The 18,233-nt window shown below is 51.6% G+C and overlaps 1 protein-coding gene and 1 pseudogene across 1 annotated transcript in view; one reads left to right on the top strand and one right to left on the bottom strand.

The window, feature by feature from the left end:
• The first annotated feature begins 3,250 nt into the window (after window positions 1-3,250).
• The window catches only part of FAM83F (family with sequence similarity 83 member F), a 28,827-nt gene continuing 13,844 nt past the window's right edge, over window positions 3,251-18,233 (top strand). The window contains exon 1 of the mRNA XM_036931463.2: window positions 3,251-3,800. Coding sequence (XP_036787358.2) covers window positions 3,324-3,800 — 477 coding nt within the window. The 5' untranslated portion in view covers window positions 3,251-3,323. The remainder of the gene's footprint in view (window positions 3,801-18,233) is intronic.
• On the bottom strand, window positions 3,812-9,789 carry LOC130678930 (40S ribosomal protein S18-like; annotated as a pseudogene).

The raw sequence follows: 18,233 nt of genomic DNA, 5'->3' as shown, positions 1-18,233 counted from the left end.
ACAAAGACCACAGTGTGTTTCCCATCACTTAGAGCTAGGAAAGATATTTTCTAATGTGAACTATTACTAAAATATTCTACTCTGGGTCTAACCTTCTGTCCAATCTCTGTTTGTGTCACATAACATCTGTGTTCCTTGAGAACACCAACTGTGTCACAATCATTCCATTTCACTTAAGCTCCCTGTGGGCAAGGACTAGGCTTTGCTCAGAGCTGTACCCCCAGTGCCTAGAACAGGGCCTTGAGCTTAGTACAGCTCGATAGGGATTTGATAAATGAATGAATGGTTTCTAACCTACAATACAATGCTAGGCATTCAGCAGCTGTTTGTTGAATGAATAAATGATCAAACGAGGGGAAAACATTCTCTTACTAATGTCCCTTACTAATACTCTCAACAGAGTTAGTATAACAAGGTGGGTAGGTAGGCAGGCTCTGGAGTCCAGTGGTCTGGGTTTGAATCCTGGCTCTTCTGCTTATAGATGGATGACCCAGAGTGAGCTACTGAACCTCTCTGTGCTTCAGTTTTCTCATTGTAAAATGGGGATAATAATAATTTTTCTAGTACGATTACATAAATTTGAAGGATCCATAAAATATTTAGCACAGTGCCTGGCACATAGTAATTGCTGCTATTTTTTATGACTATATCAGTCCCTTAACAACCTTCAGTGCTCCCCTCCAGCTACAGAATAAGATCCAAAGTCAAAGTCTCCACAATGTGGCCCCGTCATTCCTCTCTTTCCAGCCCCATCATCACACACTTTAACATTACCTTTTACTGACTGTTACGCAGTGCCAGACACTCTGCTTAAAGTGATATATATCCATTAATTTGTTTCCCTTCTCACACAACCCTGTAAGGTGGGACTCATGAATGCCCATATTTCACTGATAATGTGACCACGGCTCAGAAATGGGAAGTAACTTTTCCAGAGACACACAGATTATGGAAAGTGGGCTGCTACTCCAGGATTCTCTGATACGAAACTTCACACTCTTATTCTCTGGCCTATGAAATCCTTGCTATACAAAGTGTAATCTATTGACCAGTACTACCACCATTACCCTGGAGCTTGCTAGAAATGCAGAATCTTGGACCTTACCTCAGAACTACCAATTCAGAATCTTCTGTTTTGCAAGATCCCCCAGTGATCAGTGTGCACAGTAAAGTTTTAGAAGCACTATTGTAAACCACTTTCTACCAGACACAAGTATTAATCAAATAAAACACATCTCATTTAATGCCTACAACAATCAGGGAGGTAACAGGAGGTCAGCATTATTATACCTTTTTACATATGTGGACACTAGGCTCTGAGGGTGAAGTATCTTTAACTGAGCCTACATAGGCCTGACCTCAGCATTATGCTCGGCCATACCCAGTCCCAACTACCTCTGCTTGGAATGTCTTCATTCCCTCATTCACCCTTGAATCATTCTCTTCCCTTTCAGGCTCCACTCAAAATCCCTTCCTGTTATATGAAGCCCTTCTCATCCACATCCCTTGGATAGATTAATTACTTTTTTCCTCACAATCCCACAGCTCTCTGCACATATCTTTCTTTTGGCCTTAGTCCATTCTTTGTTAAAGAACTGTGTACTGAGCACAAACTGTGTGTCAGGCATACAGTGGGCAGTGAGTAAATGTTTGTGCCCACAGCATTGCTGATTGAGCTTATTAAATTATACACTGGTATATCCTCCCTGGACATTTGTGTGCTCCCCCACTGCCCTGAGCACCTCTGTGTTCCCGGAAACAAACGAAATGCTCTCCATTCTAAAGACAAAATCTGTGCTTAAGAGTAAAGTGTTACTGGGAGGGAGACCTTCCAATTCCCGAGGGTAGCAGAGGGTACGGGTGAGGTGATGGGTGCCTTACTGCTCACCAACCCTGATCTTAACTGACTATTATCACAAAATTTGCAGATATTTGAAAATCAAACCCTCATTTTTTCAGACAATCAAAGGATGGCCCAGAAATAGTACGTATCCTCTTCAAATTCCTCGGGGTTTCAAATCAGGTCCCCAATAAACTTCTGTCATTTCACAAGTAAACAGGGCAAAGGTGGCTGTAATGTAGGACAAGGATCTCTGCAACAGAACCTAATAGTCTCCAGGTACTGCCTCTCCTTTACAGGGAGACCTGGACAAACCACATCCTTCTAGCCCTCAATTTCCTTATCTACAAAGTGAATGAGGGGGTTGGACTAGATTCTAAAGCTCCTTCCAGATCTCAGATACTGAGCTATAAAATGAGAGAAATGTGAACCTTTGGTTGCTATGATCTGAAAATATTTTGAATGCAGAAAATCAAATTGTACAGCAGTGCATGAACAAAATAATATGTTAACGACTAAGAAGATCGTATTTAATCCAATGGGAAACAGCTGAGCTGCTGCTGGTGTGTGTGTGTGTGTGTGTGTGTGTGTGTGTGTGTGTGTGTGTGTGTGTGTGTGTGTGTGTGTGTGTGTGTGTGTGTGTGTGTGTGCGCGCGCGCCTGTGCGCATGTGTCTTCCTTCCTTGAGCTCAAACATGTATTTTGAATCACTAATACAGTAATCAGGCCTCGGCAGCCTATCTTGCCCAAACACACACACACACACACCGCACGTCAAATTTAAATGGGGAAAGATTCCACTGCTGCTTAGACCCTTGCTATATTTGGGTGGCTCTTTTTTTTTTAAGAAATTTTTATTGCGGTGAAGGCATTGGATTGACAGCCTCTGGAGCTCTCAGAACTGGGACGTGGGTCAGGCGTTGAGGGATTTTATTAGCATTTCACTTTTGTAAACCAGCCTCCCCTCCTCAACTGTCACAACCGTCACAATCCAGTCTAGCAGCAGGGCCACTGGAGCCTGGGCGCAGGAGTGGTCAGATCGGCAGCCCCAGAGCACGCGCTCGGGGCCTACCCACGGGGAAAATGAACGCGCACCTGCAGCGGGTCTGGCCAGGCCGACCGCAGGAAGTCCCCGGCTTTTCCTTCATCGAAGGGCCAGGACCAGGCGGGGAAAGCGGGCCAGAGGCCGCACGCGGGTCCGACTACGACCAGCTCCGAGCGCCTGCCCACCCCGGAGCCCCCCGCAGGCCTAGGCGCTGCCGCGCCCCCGGGGCACCCCGCCGCCCCTACCTCCCCTGCCCCCCCTGCCTCCGCCCGGTGGCCCGCGCCGCTCCCGCCCCTCCCCGCTGGACGGCCGCGCCCACGCTCGGCCCGCGCGGATTGGCAGGCCTCGCGGCCAGGTGAGGCGCCCCGCCCCTCAGCGGCTCCAGGTGCCGCGGCGGGTCTAGGGCCGGGGCCGGGCCGGGGCCGGCGGCCGGGGCGCCATGGCCGAGTCCCAGCTGAGCTGCCTGGACGAGGCGCACGTGAACGAGAGGGTGACCGAGGCGCAGGCCGCCTTCTACTACTGCGAGCGGCGGCGGGCCGCGCTGGAGGCGCTGCAGGGCGGCGGCGAGCAGGCCTACCGCGAGCGGGTCCAGAAGGAGCGGCTGCGGGACTTCCTCTCCAGCCAGGAGCGCCAGGCCCTCCGCGCCGCCTGGAGCCCCTACGCGGACGCCGCCCCCGCCGCCGCCGTCCGGGCCAAGGCCAAGGCCCCGGCGCAGGCCCCGGCCGAGCCCGGCGGGTCCCTGGCCTACTGGCCCGACTGCTCCGACACCGAGGTGCCCCCGTTGGACTTGGGCTGGACCGATGCGGGTTTCTACCGCGGCGTGAGCCGCGTCACCCTCTTCACCCATCCCCCCAAGGAGGAGAAGGCGCCCCACCTCAAGCAGGTGGTCAGACAGATGATCCAACTGGCCCAGAAGGTAGGCCCCGCCCCTGCCCCCCTCGCCGGTGGGACCCCACAGCCAACCCCTCGGACCGGGCACCACCTCGCAGGCAGGGCCTGGGTCAGGCGGCCCTGACCACCCTCTGGAAAATGGGCCCAGAGCCTCCCCGTTCTGTCGTGGGGCTGGTGAGTCCTCTAGGGAGTATGGATGTGAACTTGTTTGGCAAATTACCAGGTGCTGGACAGCTGTTTGTCATCATTTTATTACAGTTTACAGAGGCGCTGGCTTTCCTCTGCGCTTGATTCTGTTTCCCTGTTGAGATATCCTAGGGAAGGGAAGGGTCAGGGATGTGGGGTTTTATGGTAAAATCAGCCACCTACATGTTGCCCAGGGATGTACAGAATATATCCCTGGCCATTTAATCGTTTGATCATCCATCAACCCCAGGGAGTGGGTGGTGGGACCTCCCTACCCACACCCCAGCGTGCTGCTATTAGGAAGTTCCCCATAGTCGACTGGCCTGGCCCCTGGCATTCACACCCGGTCTGGGCCCAGTGCTGAGCTCAGGAAGCCTGGAATGAATGAAGGAATGTTTTTGAGAACCTACTAGGTGCCTGGCTCTGTTATAGGCACTTTGATAAGGCAGGTGGCTGGACTCAGCAGCTCAGGAAAAAGTTCCCAGGTATGGCGTCTACCCTGCTTGAGGGCTGAAAGGAGAGGATGTTCCCAGATATGCAGGTAAAAAGAGATGGGGCCAGTGAGTTGTGGGGCAGAGGGAAGATTTCATCTTTACTCTGTGCCTTTGGGTAGGGGTACCTGGGCAGGGTTTCCAGGTAAAATTCAGGATGCCCTATTAAATTTGAATTTCAGGTAAACAACAAGTAATTTTGTAGTATTAGTATGCCTTAAATATTACATGGGACATAGTGAAAGAAAAAAGTTATTCATTGTTTATCTGAAATACAAATTTAATGGGGGCATTCTGTATTTTTATTGATAAATCTGGCTCCCCTACACTGAGATGTGTTAACAAATACCAGCAGCCTTTGGTGCCCAGTTCAGGATATACAACAGAAGTGGCTTGGATTTACCACTCTTAATTTAACACAGTGAATGCGGTTGGAGTCCTATTACCCCTGCAGGCTGAACAGGACGGGGGAGGGAAGATTAACCTAGAAAGACCAGTGGGGTTGGGGAGGCCTCCTCTTCCTGGAAAGGGTGATTGTTGCATTTTGGCTTAGATTGGCTGCCAGAAGGGTCAATTTTTCACTGTCTAGGCTTCCACCCTCACTCTCTTAAGTAATTCCTCCTTGCCTGCCTGAGGTGGGTTTTATTTGTATTTTGTTTTTGTTTTTTGTATATTGCATTCTGCAGAAGAGAAAGGCAAGTTTGAATAGAGCAGGAGAAAGGGCTTAAATGACAATACTATGCAGCAGGCTGCAGCTGGGGTCAGGGGTCAAATTTCATGATGTAATACTAACAAGCCTCAATTTATTGGCATTTATTATGTGCTAGCCACTGGAATAATGATTTGCCTGCATTTTCTCTTTTGCTTTTCACAGCTAGGTGAGATGTGTATTTTCTTTATTTTTGGATTCAGAACAGTTACTTGCCAAAGTCCTTGCTCTTAACCACTGTGTTACCCTGCCCCACTGTCTGCTGATGGTACGGCAGGATTAAACAAAGGAGCTTAAATGGAGCTGGCCTGGTCACAACCTAGGATATAAGAAGGGAGAGACAGGGCCTCTGCTATCTGAGGCTTCTAGTACCATATGGGATGTCAGGAGTCTCCTGTGTAGGGAAGTGTTCTTAACTGTAAATATTTAACAACAGAAACTTCAACTTTGTGAACCAATCCAATATATACATACTTAACCAGTAGTTATTTCCCAAGTGTCTACTGTGTGTCCAGCACTAGCTATAGGAGAATATCAGCTTCGGCCTTTGCCCTCCAAGAATTTACTCATGTGCTGGGGGATGTGCTGGAAGGAAAAGATTTTTTGAGGCTGGATGTGCCTCACCTGGGAGCAATTCCCAAGGGAGGTGAATGGCAGCGTTGAAAGGGGAGAGAGAAGATACTGGAACAAGCAGTTTCTCCATAAGAGACTCTGCAGCAGGAGCGAGAGAATTTTGCTTCAAAACAGCAAGAAGCTTTGGCAGGAGGAAAGAGCTGTGCTGATGGGAATAGAGGACTGTGGGGGGCCTGGTGCACTGGTCCTAAACCCGAGTTCAACAGATGACCACTCACCTGGGAAAAGCAGCTTCTAGCCCGTCTGTGCCCTCTCTACTCCCAGGCCCTCCTAGCCCCCACCTGTAATCACTGTCACATCTGTACAGTACCTTCTCAAACAGCCCATGAAGTAGGTAGACACAAAAATTGACCCTGTTTCACAGGTAAGGAAACTGAGGCACAGAAAAGGAAAGGGGCTTACCCGAACATCACGTGGTTGCCTACAGAAAGACCCAGACCCTGAGCTTCTGCTCTAGAGGCTGTACCCTCTGAACACGGCCTGCCCGCTCCCACTCCAGCTTGTCCAACTGGCAAGCAGCCCTCCTCTTCACTGCTGTTACTCCCAGTCCTTCCCTTTTCACCTTCAGGGAGAGTCTGGCTGCTGTGAGGCCCGGTGGGGCAGACTGAAATGGTTTATGTGCAGAGATGTGGGGGCCTGTGAAGGGAGGCAGAAGGGCCACCTTTGTGCCTGAGAATTGCATATTGTATCTCATTTAATCTTCATGAGGTGCTGTCATTTTTATTCCCAAGTGACAAACAGGAAACTGAGGCTCAGAGGGAGTGGCTGTGACTTGCCCACAGCTGCAGACCAGGGAGGGCTCCCAGCCTGGGCCTCAGGGACACAGAGCAAGAAGACTAAGTGGACACTTTGAAAATGTGATTGAGGGTGGGGTGGAGGGGCAGAGGGTGTTGTTGGGCAGTAAGGCAACAGCCCAGCAGGCGTGGAGTGGGACCTTGCAGAATGGCAGGAAGGCCTTTGAGGTGGTCAGTCTCAAGTCATCTGCTGTCTGAGCCTGGGCCACGGTCAGAATGCCCTTGTGGCTGTGCCGGGAAGCCAGCGTTCAAACGTGTGGCTGTGCTTACTTCTCTGGTGGGGTTTTTTTCCCCCTTGAGCCATCTGCTTATTTTGGTGTCACTGAATAATGTACTTTGCTTGAACTACAGGAGGAAAGGGTGCCTTCAGGGACCCAGAAACGAGTTCCTGGTCTGTCCCACACTGGGACAGGAAGGTTGCTGGGGCTGCTCAGATCATTTTAACTGCCGGGGGTGGACTTACAGTGGGAGTGTGTGGACTAGGGAACTTTTGGTTCTTACTTTGGAGGACAGAGTGGAGGACCGAACTACTGCAATTTGGTCATTGGACAAATATTTCAAGGTTACTGTGGGCCAGTAGAAAACAGACATATAAAACACACCCCTGCTCTTAAATAGCATAATAGTCTACTAAACCATCATTATAATACAGAATGATGAGTGCTTGACAGAAGGTGAGCAGGAGGGACACTAACCCAGCCCTGAACCGGGCTAGGAAGGACCTCTGATGCTGAGGACCTGTCTACGAGCATGTCTGAACTGGGCAGGAAGGATGAGCTTGCCACCCACCCAGCTTTGTGCCTGAGCTCCCTTGTGACCTGCGGCATCTACTTTTGAGGCTGCTGGGTGGGTCTCAAGAATATTTTCTGTGCTTCAGGAACAGGGAGAAACCTAACTGGCTCCCCTCCTCAAAGGCTGGCCCTTAGCCCTTTCTTTCCTGGGCCCCACACCCAGTGCACCAGCTTCCCAGCTCTTCATTGCTTACCACAAACTGCCCCATTTCCTTTGAGCCTCAGTAACTGTGGAGGGCAGATTTCTATCTTTATTTCACAGAGGAGGTCTCTGAGGTCCAGAGCGGTGAAATGACTTGTCTGCAGACCAAGGACAAGGAGATTACACAACTTCCCCAGGTCCCAGACCAAAATTAACTACCAATGACCCCACAAACATTGTAAAGGTCACCTGGGAGAGGGAAGCTGCTGGACTGGGCAGCTTTTGTTTTTTTATAATGTGTATAAGGTATTTATTAACAGACAAGACCCCTACAGATTTGTTTCTTCTTGGACTCACCCACCGTGCTGCCATGGCGGCCTGTCATCTTGGTGAGCTGGCCTTGGACGGAGAGTCCTCAGAAGTAGCCCTGGGCCTGAATCTTCTTCAGTCACTCCAGGTCTTCACAAAATATGTTGTCCAGACCATTAGCCAAGACCTGGCTGTATTTTCCACCCTTCACGTCCTTCTGTCTGTTCAAGAACCAGCCTGGAATCTTACACTGGCGTGGATTCTGCATGATGGTGAGCACACATGCCACCTCCTCCTCAGTGAGCTGTCCTGCCCTCTTGGTGAGGTTGATGTCTGCTTTCCCCAATACCACACGAGCATATCTTCTCCCACACCCTCAGAGGCAGTGATGGCAAAGGCTCCTTTCCGCCGCCCTTCAGTGGTGGTGTTGCGTACTCACACAACGTGCTGGAACTCCTCAGGGATCCCTAGGTGCATGGCAGCAATACCAGAGTGGTGGGCGGGCCTCCTGTGAAGACTGGGCCTGACAGCTTTGATTGACAGGAGCTTCTCCTTTATGCCTATCACCATGGAGGGACAGGCCTGCCTGGCAGATGGGGGACAGAGGGGCATGGGTCGCAGGCCCAGCCTACCTCATCTCTGCCTGTTGGTGGGGTCGTAACCCTTCCCTTAGATGCCACCTCTTCTGGCGCTTTATCAAATTTTCAATCCAAAAGTGACTTTTTGTTCCAAGTGTTTCCTTGTTTGTGCCACCTGTGTGCCTGCACAGTTTGCTGTGGGAGAGCGTGTTTTATCCTTGGGGACTGGGAGCTTTGGAAGAGCCAAGACTCCATCTTACCCCTCTCCTATCCTCTGTAGGGTGTCCTTTGCAGGGCCTCAACTGTCACACGTGGTCAGTGATTTGTTTAAATGATTGGAAGCTGTCTCCTATTGGCCACCTGTCTCTCTCCATCCCTTTCAAGAAGCTAGTGTCTGGAGAAGTCCCCTGTTGAGCTGCACATTACAGGGGACTTCTTTAACCCACACCGTAACAAGCTTTCTGGCAGCAGAGAAAAGAATCCTCTAAATTGGCAGAGGCAGAGGCAGAGGGATTTGTGGGCAGGCTCCAGAGCAGGAGGCATGATTGGCCAGGTTTGCAGCCTTGGTTAGAAGTCTGGGCAGCTGGTAGGGGTGGACTGCTGGGTATACAGGCTCAGGGGGTGTGGCAAAGTCTTAGAGTCTCTGGCCCACTGCACCAGGAGCCACTTCTGCAGTGACAGCCTTTGCTACTGAGTAGAGTCCACTGTCCTCCCCTATTAGCCTCAGTCGGTACTTCCCTCATTCAGGTACATCCAGCAGACAGTACCGAGCACCTTCTCCATGCCAGGTACTATGCTGGGCATTGCGTTATAGACATGAAGCCGATGTAAAAGAAAAAAATTTGTATTTGTAATTTTAAAAAATGTTACTGGTTTGTAAATCTGAGTCTGATAATACATTTATTAGCCACCTCACCACCTTGTTTGCGAGCTGGCCAGATTCTCAACTTGCTCCTAAAACCTTTCCTCATTCTCCTCCCCCTCCATCTCAGAGGGATGATTGACTTTAGAGCTTCTGAGCTGCCTTTTAAAAGCCTGATTCAATATACAGACCAAGAGGAAGCCTCTCAGGGCAGGCGGAGACCTGTGGATGTGACACACTGTCCCTCCACCTAGGCTTTCTTCCCTCCACAAGTGATCAGTCCACATGGGCTGTGTTTCAGAGGCACGGGCAGTTCCAGAGTCCTTGTCCCCTTGAGTCTGGCGGATGCTGGCACAGCCCCTGCGGGATCTTGCTCCAGCCTGTCCCTGACTCCCTGCTACACCTTGGGTGCTTGGGCTCTTGAATTCTGAGTGTCTCTCCTTTATGCTCAATCACTGATCCCAGGAGTCAGAATTTCTGAGCAATGGAGACCCAGCATCACATCATGGACAGAGGACGGGCTCTGAAGCTGTAAGGTGTTGGTTTCTGTCCTGATCTGGCCACTCTGTAGCTGTGTTCCTTTGGGTAAATTACTTCCCTCTGTGAGGCTCCTGACCTGCAAAATGGGAGGAGGATAACTAGCTTTCTAGATTATTTTGAAAAACAATGAAGAAACTATGTGAAAGCTGAGGATACCGAGAAAGTATTGCACAAATAGTAATTGTCCTGGAAAATAACAGTTGCCTTCTGTCTTCTCTCAGAGCAGGGGAGGGAAGGTGGCCTAATTTCTTCCCAGGAAATAGGGTGCCCACTGCCCTCCTCCCCTGCCCTGCGTTTATCTGTTGGCCTTGAGTTGGTGGTGGCACTTTGTCAGACAGTTGTCTGTCTGCCTGCCTCTGTGGAGCTGTGGCATCTGAATCCTCAGCCAAGGATCTCTAGGATGACCGTGGGCAGACAAGACAGGAAGGCTCAGAGGCTCCCCAGTTCCCAAACCAAGGAGCCCCGAGAGGGTTCTCTGGCAGTCATCCACAAGGGCCTGGCTGGCTCTACAAGCCCAGCCCCAGAAGCCTGAGGGCAGCCTGGAAAGGTTCCTTGGGAGGTAAAACTCTCAACAGTGGGGGGAATGGGAAGCTGTGTTTCTCTCTTTGGAGGCAGGAAGGCTTAGGCTTAGTTCCTCTGAAATCTGACCCTTTGAATCCTAAAAATTCTGCAGATGGGTGTTTTTCAGGGAGTTCAAAAGTAGAAGATGGGACCTCAATAACGGGGTACCTTCTTCATAACCTTCTCTTGGTTTCCTGGGTAGCATGGCTGGGGCTGTTCAGCAGCAGTCTCAGGAGGCCAGGCCACCACCAGGGGAAGGAGCAGGCAGCTGGGAGCCAGGGGCCTGTGTGTCCTCATTCTTGCTCAGGGTACTTCTTTCCCAACCTTCTGGGTGGCCTTGGGCAAATTGTTTAGCCTTGCTGGGCCTCATCTCTGCATCTGTAAAGTGGGATGATTCTTTATTACTTTCACAAGATCGCTCTGAGGCTCAAATGCAAGAGAGGGCACTTTGAAAAAGATGAGTAATATATGCAGATAAAAGGGATGTCTATTAAGAGGGGCTAACATTGTTGAAAGATAGGTACTACGCATGTTACTTCTGTTAATTAATCCAATCCTTAGCACCTCTCAAGGGAAGTGGTGTTTTCCTAGAAGCTCAGGGAAAGCTCAAGATCGTAGAATTCAGAAGAGGCTAGCAGGGACTTCCCCCAGCTCTGAGGTCAAGGCTTCTGCTACAAATGCAGGTAGCCCTTGGGATTGCCTTCTGGGATCACCTCTTCCCTCTAAAGCTTCCAGAAACAAAGTATATTTGTTGCCAGCCAGGCCCTGGGAAGCTCTGGACTATTCTGGAGACAGACAAGTACATGACTGCTAGCTGCTCTGATCTGTACAGGGTCGGGGGGAAGAGGATTCTTTCTGCCTGGAGACACTGGGCAGGTGTCACCAGGAAGATGGATGTAGGTAACTTCCAGAGACTTATACTGTCCTTTTAATGACCACTTTCTGGCCTCCTGGGTCTTATGCCCTCACTGACAGCTGAGACCTTGATGCATTCCCAGCCAGCAACCCCCAGTCCCTCCAAGCTCTCACCACCTGGGATGCTGCCTCACCTTGGCTGGTGGCCAGAGCCGCCTCCCTTTTCTGAGTGTACAAGGCAGAGCCTGTTCTGGGCCAGGCTTCCAATCTGGAAGGAAGTGTGCAGCAGGGCAGAGAATAAAAAAATGAGCATGGGTGGGTCCTAGCTGACCCCACCTGCTGCTTAGTGCCCTGAGCACCCCTGAACTGAGTCACTCTGGCGCTCCCCACTGCTCCCCTTCCCTCACCGCACCTCAGCACCCTGGGCGCCAGGACCAGTCCACTTTAGCTAGACCTGCCTTCCCCAATTTCCCTTTTCCTTTTCTGAAATCTGTAGAGTCTGTGGACTGGCCAGTGATCCCAGAATCTTAGCCCTGAAAAAGAGCCTATGGCTTTTCTAGTTATTAGTCTTTCTGGCCCAAGTTCCCCCAAATCCATAAGCTCACCACAGCACAGCTTGTATAGTGGTCATTGTTCTTTTGGGCCTTTTGCAGAACTGGCTGAGCATGTGGGAGGCTCTGGATAAATGTTCTTTCTGCTCAGTTTTCTAGCAGTGAGTCAGCACTGGGGTGGTGGCAGGGACCTGGGCTCTTTACCTTTTGGTGGGTCTTTGAGGACAGACTGTGACTCCCTGGAGACTGCCTGGAGATTCCAAACATTCGCTTGTTTACTCAGCATATTTTACTGGGGACCTACTATGTGCCAGGTTCCAGAAATATACAGATGGATAAAATGTGGAACCTGACCTCAATTCTAATGGGGGAGGTAAAAAAAGAAACTGCAGTACAGTTGGGGAGGAGTAGCTATTATTTTTTGAGCACTTAAATGCCAGACATGCATGTGCCAGCCCTTTTTGAATATACTATTTCATTTAATTTTCACACCAATCCAGCAACTTTCCATTTTGCGGGTGAGGAAGCTGAGGTTGAGAGAGTGTAAGATTACACCGATGGTAAATAGTGGAACTAGGTGGGAACTGACATGTGTCTGATTCTCGTTGAGCTCCAGGGGAGTAGAGGCCTCCTAGAAATCAACAGCTGGAGCAGCCAGTATGCAACTGAGGGAAGGCAGAGTCTGCAAGGCCAGGGGCCTGGGAGTTCATGCACCCACCTGATTCCCATCGCCCCAATACTCTCTGACTGCCTTCCCTGAAGCTCCCTCCCTGCCCTTCCCACTTGCCTCTCTGGGGAAGCCCTCCCAGGTAGCATCTCCTGGCGGTGACCACAAAGTTATCCTTTCTGCCTCTCAAACCTTTCAGGCAAACTGCCAGCGCCAGTTGTCTTGCCCTGATGGATCAATCAAGAAATATCTCAGCAGGTACTTCTTGAGTCCTGCCTCACTCTGCCCACCTATAGTGCTCAGAGCCTCAGGCCACTAACCCAAGTCAGCTAATCCTAAAAATCATCTGTGTATGTATCTTCATTGGATTTTTTTCAGCAGCTGATTTATCTTCCTAATTGTGTTTAGCTTTAAGCTAATGTTAAAATGAGCTTGCATTAGATAATTTTCACTAATTAACACCAACTTAGTGCAGGGGAAGTCATCCCAGAAGCATGCCATGGGGCAGGGAAAAGCTGGCCTAGGATCTTAAAAAGAATCACTATGCTTACTCCCTGGAGGACTGCATATGGTTCCTCACAGCTGAATTAGTCGACCTTGCTCACGCGGGTACAATCTGTTCTCTTCCTCTGGAGGCCCAGCCTGGGTCTCTTTTGTGTTGTCCCCTTCGTCAACCTAGTTTGGGGTATGGGTGTCAAGAGAGACAGCCTCAGTGAGTCAGATCAACAGGGAATGAGCCCCAGTGGCACACAGCAGGGAGATATGACCCACAGGTCAGGAACAGAAACTGGCTCCGAGGCCAAGGAGTCGGGGATAGGAAGCAGCCTGGTTAGATGGAATCGGACTCCAGCTTCTGCCAGTGCATGCCCAGCATTGGGCATCCAGGGAGCCCGATGTTCATGCTGTCTAATTAGTAAGCTTGAAACAGTGTGACATGGCTTCGGACAGCTGGGAAGCCTCGGCTGCCAAAGCACAGCTGCCCTGCTGCCGGGGTGGGGGCAGCCTGGCCTCCAGGTGAAGAGCAGGACACCATTGGTCTTGAGTGTTCCCTCTTGTGGGGCCAGGATTGGTCCAAACTGCTTCCCCAGCTCGCTGAGGGAAGCCCCCTCCTGCATAGGTATTCTGTTTAGAACATTCACTGTGCGTCAGGCCCTGTGCCCCACCACCTCCACCCCTGGGCTCAGACAGACATAGGCCTGAGCAGACATGCATCCTGGGGAGGGCACACCCTGTACTGGGGGTTGGGGACAGAGAATGGTCCTGTGACAGCCTCGAGAAAGAGTGAAACAAGGTCCTCAACAGGGGAAGGGTGTGCCCATCACCACAGGGATAGGGTGGTGACAGCATGAATTAAGGCCCAAGGGCTGGAGCCTGCCCAGTGTGTTTGGAGAACCTAGAGCAATCTCAGTGCAGTGTGAGTTATTGTCAGGGGAGGGAGTGGGCTGGCAGCACATGGAGGGTCTTGCACCAGGCTAAGGTCTTGATTCTGTAGGCATTCAGGGGCAGGAGTGTTTGAGCAGGACAATGACACATTTAGGGTTGTCTTATTAGATTCACCTGCTGAGAGGGAACACTCAGGATTAAGCTAGTTTCTCATCAGGCTGACACTGGGCACCTACTGTGTGCCAGGCATTGTCAGGGAAGAAGGGCAGAGCTTGGCCGTCAGGGGCAGGTACCTACCGGATCCATCTAGACATCACTGCATTTGCCTTCCTCATAAGAACTGTAAGGAAACCTACTTCACAGGTAGAATCCCGAGGGGGGTAAGTAACACCTGTGGTTCCACTGCCAGCATGAGACCCCTTCAAAGTCTGTGCTTTCCCCCCTGTAATACACTCCTAGACTATGGGGATTTAGTGAAATGGATCTAGAGTCCAGGGCTGGGGGGGTGCAACGGAGCCGGGGGCAGGGCCAGGCCATGTTTGTGGTGTCCCCCCAGGTGGCTGTGCATAGCTCCTCTCTTTGGCCTCCTCCCCTCTCCCCAGGGGGCATAAATGGGAAGCTTAAGGTGAAGCTTCCTTACTCAGTGGTTCACGCTCTATTGGTGCAGAACTCGGTGGTAATTCAGATGGGGCTGCCGCAGCCTGGATGATATGAAAATTCCGCTGTGCACCCAGAGCCTCCCACACCCGCAGATGAATGGCTTCCGTCCTCTAGCAACACCTTCCTGGGCTCTGGTAGTGGTGGGGCCAGTTAGGCCTCAGTCCCACCTCCAGGTGCTCTGCTGTGGCGGCAGCTTTTTTAGCACGTCTGGCTGCTGTGTGTGCGTGTGTGGACACCCAGCATTGCTCAAGGAACAGTGTGTCGCACAGACTCTTCCCTGGATTGCGCTGCCCTCCACCTCAATTAGCTCAAGCTTTGACCTTTCTGGAAGTGGAGGGATGCCGAGGCTTTAATCACCACCCCAGGCTGGGCCTGCTGGGCATGGTGTTGAATAAAGGAAAACATCTCCACCTTGATGTCTGTGCCAGCAGGCGGCTCTGGGCTGCTGGCTCACCGGGAGCTTGGTGCCTCTACCCTGGCTGCCTCTGGCCCTCTCCTCTGCAGAGGCAGCCGCTTTGTGCTGTGCTCCATCTCTGCGGAGAGAAGAGGACAGCGTTTACCCACTGCTCACAACACGTCTGGGCTGTGCTGCTTACGCCACCTGCATTATCTCATTTAAAACTCAGAACAAACCCATGAAGGTATCACCTCCCCATTTTAAAATGAGGAAATTGAAGCTTAGATGAAATGACTGACTCAAGGCCACACAACTGGTAAGGCTTTCTGCTTCCAGAGAGTATATTCTCTTCCAAACACCAGATGTCACTCACAGTGGGATCCACCCACCACCTGCATTCAGATCACCTGAGGGAGGGTGTAACAATGCATTTTCGTGGACCTGCTGAATTAGAATCTCTGAGGATGGGGCCCTGGAACCTCCCATTCTGCAGGCACACCCCCACCCCTACCCAACCCCAGATGATTCTTTATGTGCTGAAGTTTGACGGCTGCCCTTGTAGACCTTGATCCCCCTCTGGGGAGATCGGAGAAGATTCCTAGCTGGCCAGTCTAGCACCACCCTCCGTGGGAAAAGGAAGGAATGCTCTCTGGTCCCAGACAAACTGACTCCCGTGGGTTTCCAGACAGATGGCCATTTTGGAAGGCAGCAGCTTGACTAGTCTGCCCAGCTGCGGCCCCCAACTCCCCACCATGGGACACCTTAGGGCTTAAAGTGCAGGGAGGTAGCCCTGGTCACCTTGTAGCCAGTGAGTTTAACGAACCTTCATAACTGCACAGCTTTCCCATGGAACTTTGTGGGCATGAGCCATCTGAACCTCCCAGCAGCCCCGGGAGGTGGGAGGGGCAGACATGGGAGGTAAAAGTCAGGCCCCAGGCACCAATGGATAATCAGTGGGCAAGCAGAGACTGGAACTACCGCTGTGCTTCTGTGGATGCCCTTCCCTTCCTCCCCAGGAAGAAGGGACCATCACCAGCACACCCCTGCAGTCAGCAGACTTGCCTGTGGCTTCTTGCTTTTTCCCATGCTGAATGAGAAAGGGCTGGATCTTTGCCACAAAGGTAGCCACACCCACCCCACAGCCTAGAGCTCCACGTCAGCAGAGCTGGAGAAACCAGTGAGAGAGAGGGTCATATTGTCCCGGCTCTGCCAATTCACCCCAGTTTTGTGTGACCAGAGGTGGCCTGGGGTCCTACCCAGAGTAGATCTGTCTCCAGAGCCTGCCATGACCACATCACCTGGGAGTGACATTACTTGGGTCAGAAATAGGACATTAATCCCTCTGCCAAGACCCAGCTGAGTAACTTAACCTGGGAGCTGGGCCCTAGCTGTTAAGTTTCCTCTAGTTCTGTGATTCTGCACCTCTGGAATGTTCTGAAGTGAGAAGCCAGGTGTAGACTCTGCCCTGCATGCAGCACAGCCAAGGGGCTCTGTGAAGCTGACATGCAGCCCATGCCTCACTTACTGACTTGCATTCCATCACGCGGGGAATGAGCACTCTTTTTTATTTTGCACAAAGGTGCTTGCTGAATGTGCAGATGGCAGCCCTGCCTCCTGGCCAGATGTCCTTTGTGCTGACTCCTGTCCATGGTTAAATACTGTCCTCGCTCACAGGCTGGCTGCTCCTGCAAGATCTTGGGTGGGTGGAGCCGAGGCCGAGAGACCAGAGCTCTGAGCTGTCGATCAGGAAGCTGACCCAAAAGCAGCCACCAACTTTTTTTCCCACCACTGAGCCCTTGAGGAAGAACTGCAGCCCTGCCTTCCCACGGGGCAGTCTAACCAGGGATCTTGGTTAGTGTTCTCCCCCCAGCCCACCACAGTGCTTCGTCATTAATGAAACAGGTTAACTACAAAGCTCCATCTACACACACACTAAAACAATAAACATGAAACAACCTCCATTTAGACATTTATTCTACAAACACAGAGAACTGTGTTGAGATGCCCCTGAGGGTGGAGATTCTGAGAGAAGTCCCATGGTCCCTGCCAGCCAGGAGCCCACAGCCCAGGAAGGGACAGAGCCGTTGAGCAGATGTTACAACACGTGTCAAGTTGCTGTTTGCCTGGAACATGATGTGGGCAGGAAGCAGGGAGTGGTAAGCATTACTGGGTCAGGAGAAGATCAGAAAATTCTTGGCTGAATCTTGAAGACACATACATGTCTTCACTGGGGTCTGGCAGGGGAAGGGACAGAAGGACTCGAAACTGCCTGATGTGTGTGGATATCAAAAGGGCAGGGGCGAGGTGGGATGATTTTACCCTTGGGACATTCACCACTGTGTACAGGCCTTCAGAGTTGTTCCCACTGGGGATGATGCTGTTGGCAAGCTGCCAGACGTCCTGCAGTGCTGTGACAGGACAGACCCCACAAGGCCACTGGCACCGAGAGGAGCCCCATGTTAGGGTGGTGCTCTGTGCGGCTGCCAACGAGACGTGGAGGCAAGAAGACGCCAGAGGAAGCTGCAGAGGAGGAAAGGGGGCTGATCATAGGCCCCTGAAATACCAAGGGCTGTGGGCCCCACTGTGGGTCTGTCGGACTGTTGGCCAGGGATCACTGCTGCAGAGAATAAATTGGCATGCAGAAATGGAGCAGGAGAGACCAATTAGGGAGCTAGTGCAGAAGTTTGGTAAGGAATGAAGGGCCTGAGCCAGGGTAGCAGTGCAGCGGGAATGAGAAGCTGCCCCAGAGAATGTTCACGGAGGGGACAGTAGGGCCTGCTGGACTCAGTGACCCCCTGGATTTGGTCAGTGGGGAGGACGAGGAGGCCAGTAGCCCAGGGCTTTTGGCCAGGGTGACTGAGAGAATGCCAATTATGGAAGTGCCTGCAGGGCAGGCTGGTGAATGTGGCCCCATGTGAACACAGCTCTATGGCGCGGAGACCCAGCTGATCAGTGGCCGTCTTTCTGGGTCCTGATGCACCAGGGGTGCCAGTCGCCGCTGTCCTGAGCAAGCCATCCTGGAGTGCATGGGGAAGGTGGAGTCCTTTGTGGTATTTTTGTTATAAGTGGTAATTAAGGAGTTCAGAAAGAGAACGCCAAAGGCTGGCAGTTTAATTTAAGGTAAAGGACAGACGGAGGGGAATTCTGAGGTTCCCTAACCTGCTCCCTGCCCCTCTGCTGAGGCAGGATATCAAAGGAGGAGATGCTAAGCTAAGCAAACACCCACTGAGAAGAATTACAGCATCAGAGCCTCTTTGCCAGTGCCGGTGACAGCTTCTAAAACTCCTGCCGCCTCACGTTAACCTCTCTCCCTGGGCTCTGCATGTCAGGGTTGACCAGGTAAAGAACC

The sequence above is a fragment of the Manis pentadactyla genome, chromosome 10, assembly GCF_030020395.1.
Source record: "Manis pentadactyla isolate mManPen7 chromosome 10, mManPen7.hap1, whole genome shotgun sequence".
In the NCBI taxonomy this organism is placed as follows: Eukaryota; Metazoa; Chordata; class Mammalia; order Pholidota; family Manidae; genus Manis; species Manis pentadactyla.
This window is presented reverse-complemented; position numbering and strand designations above follow the sequence as displayed.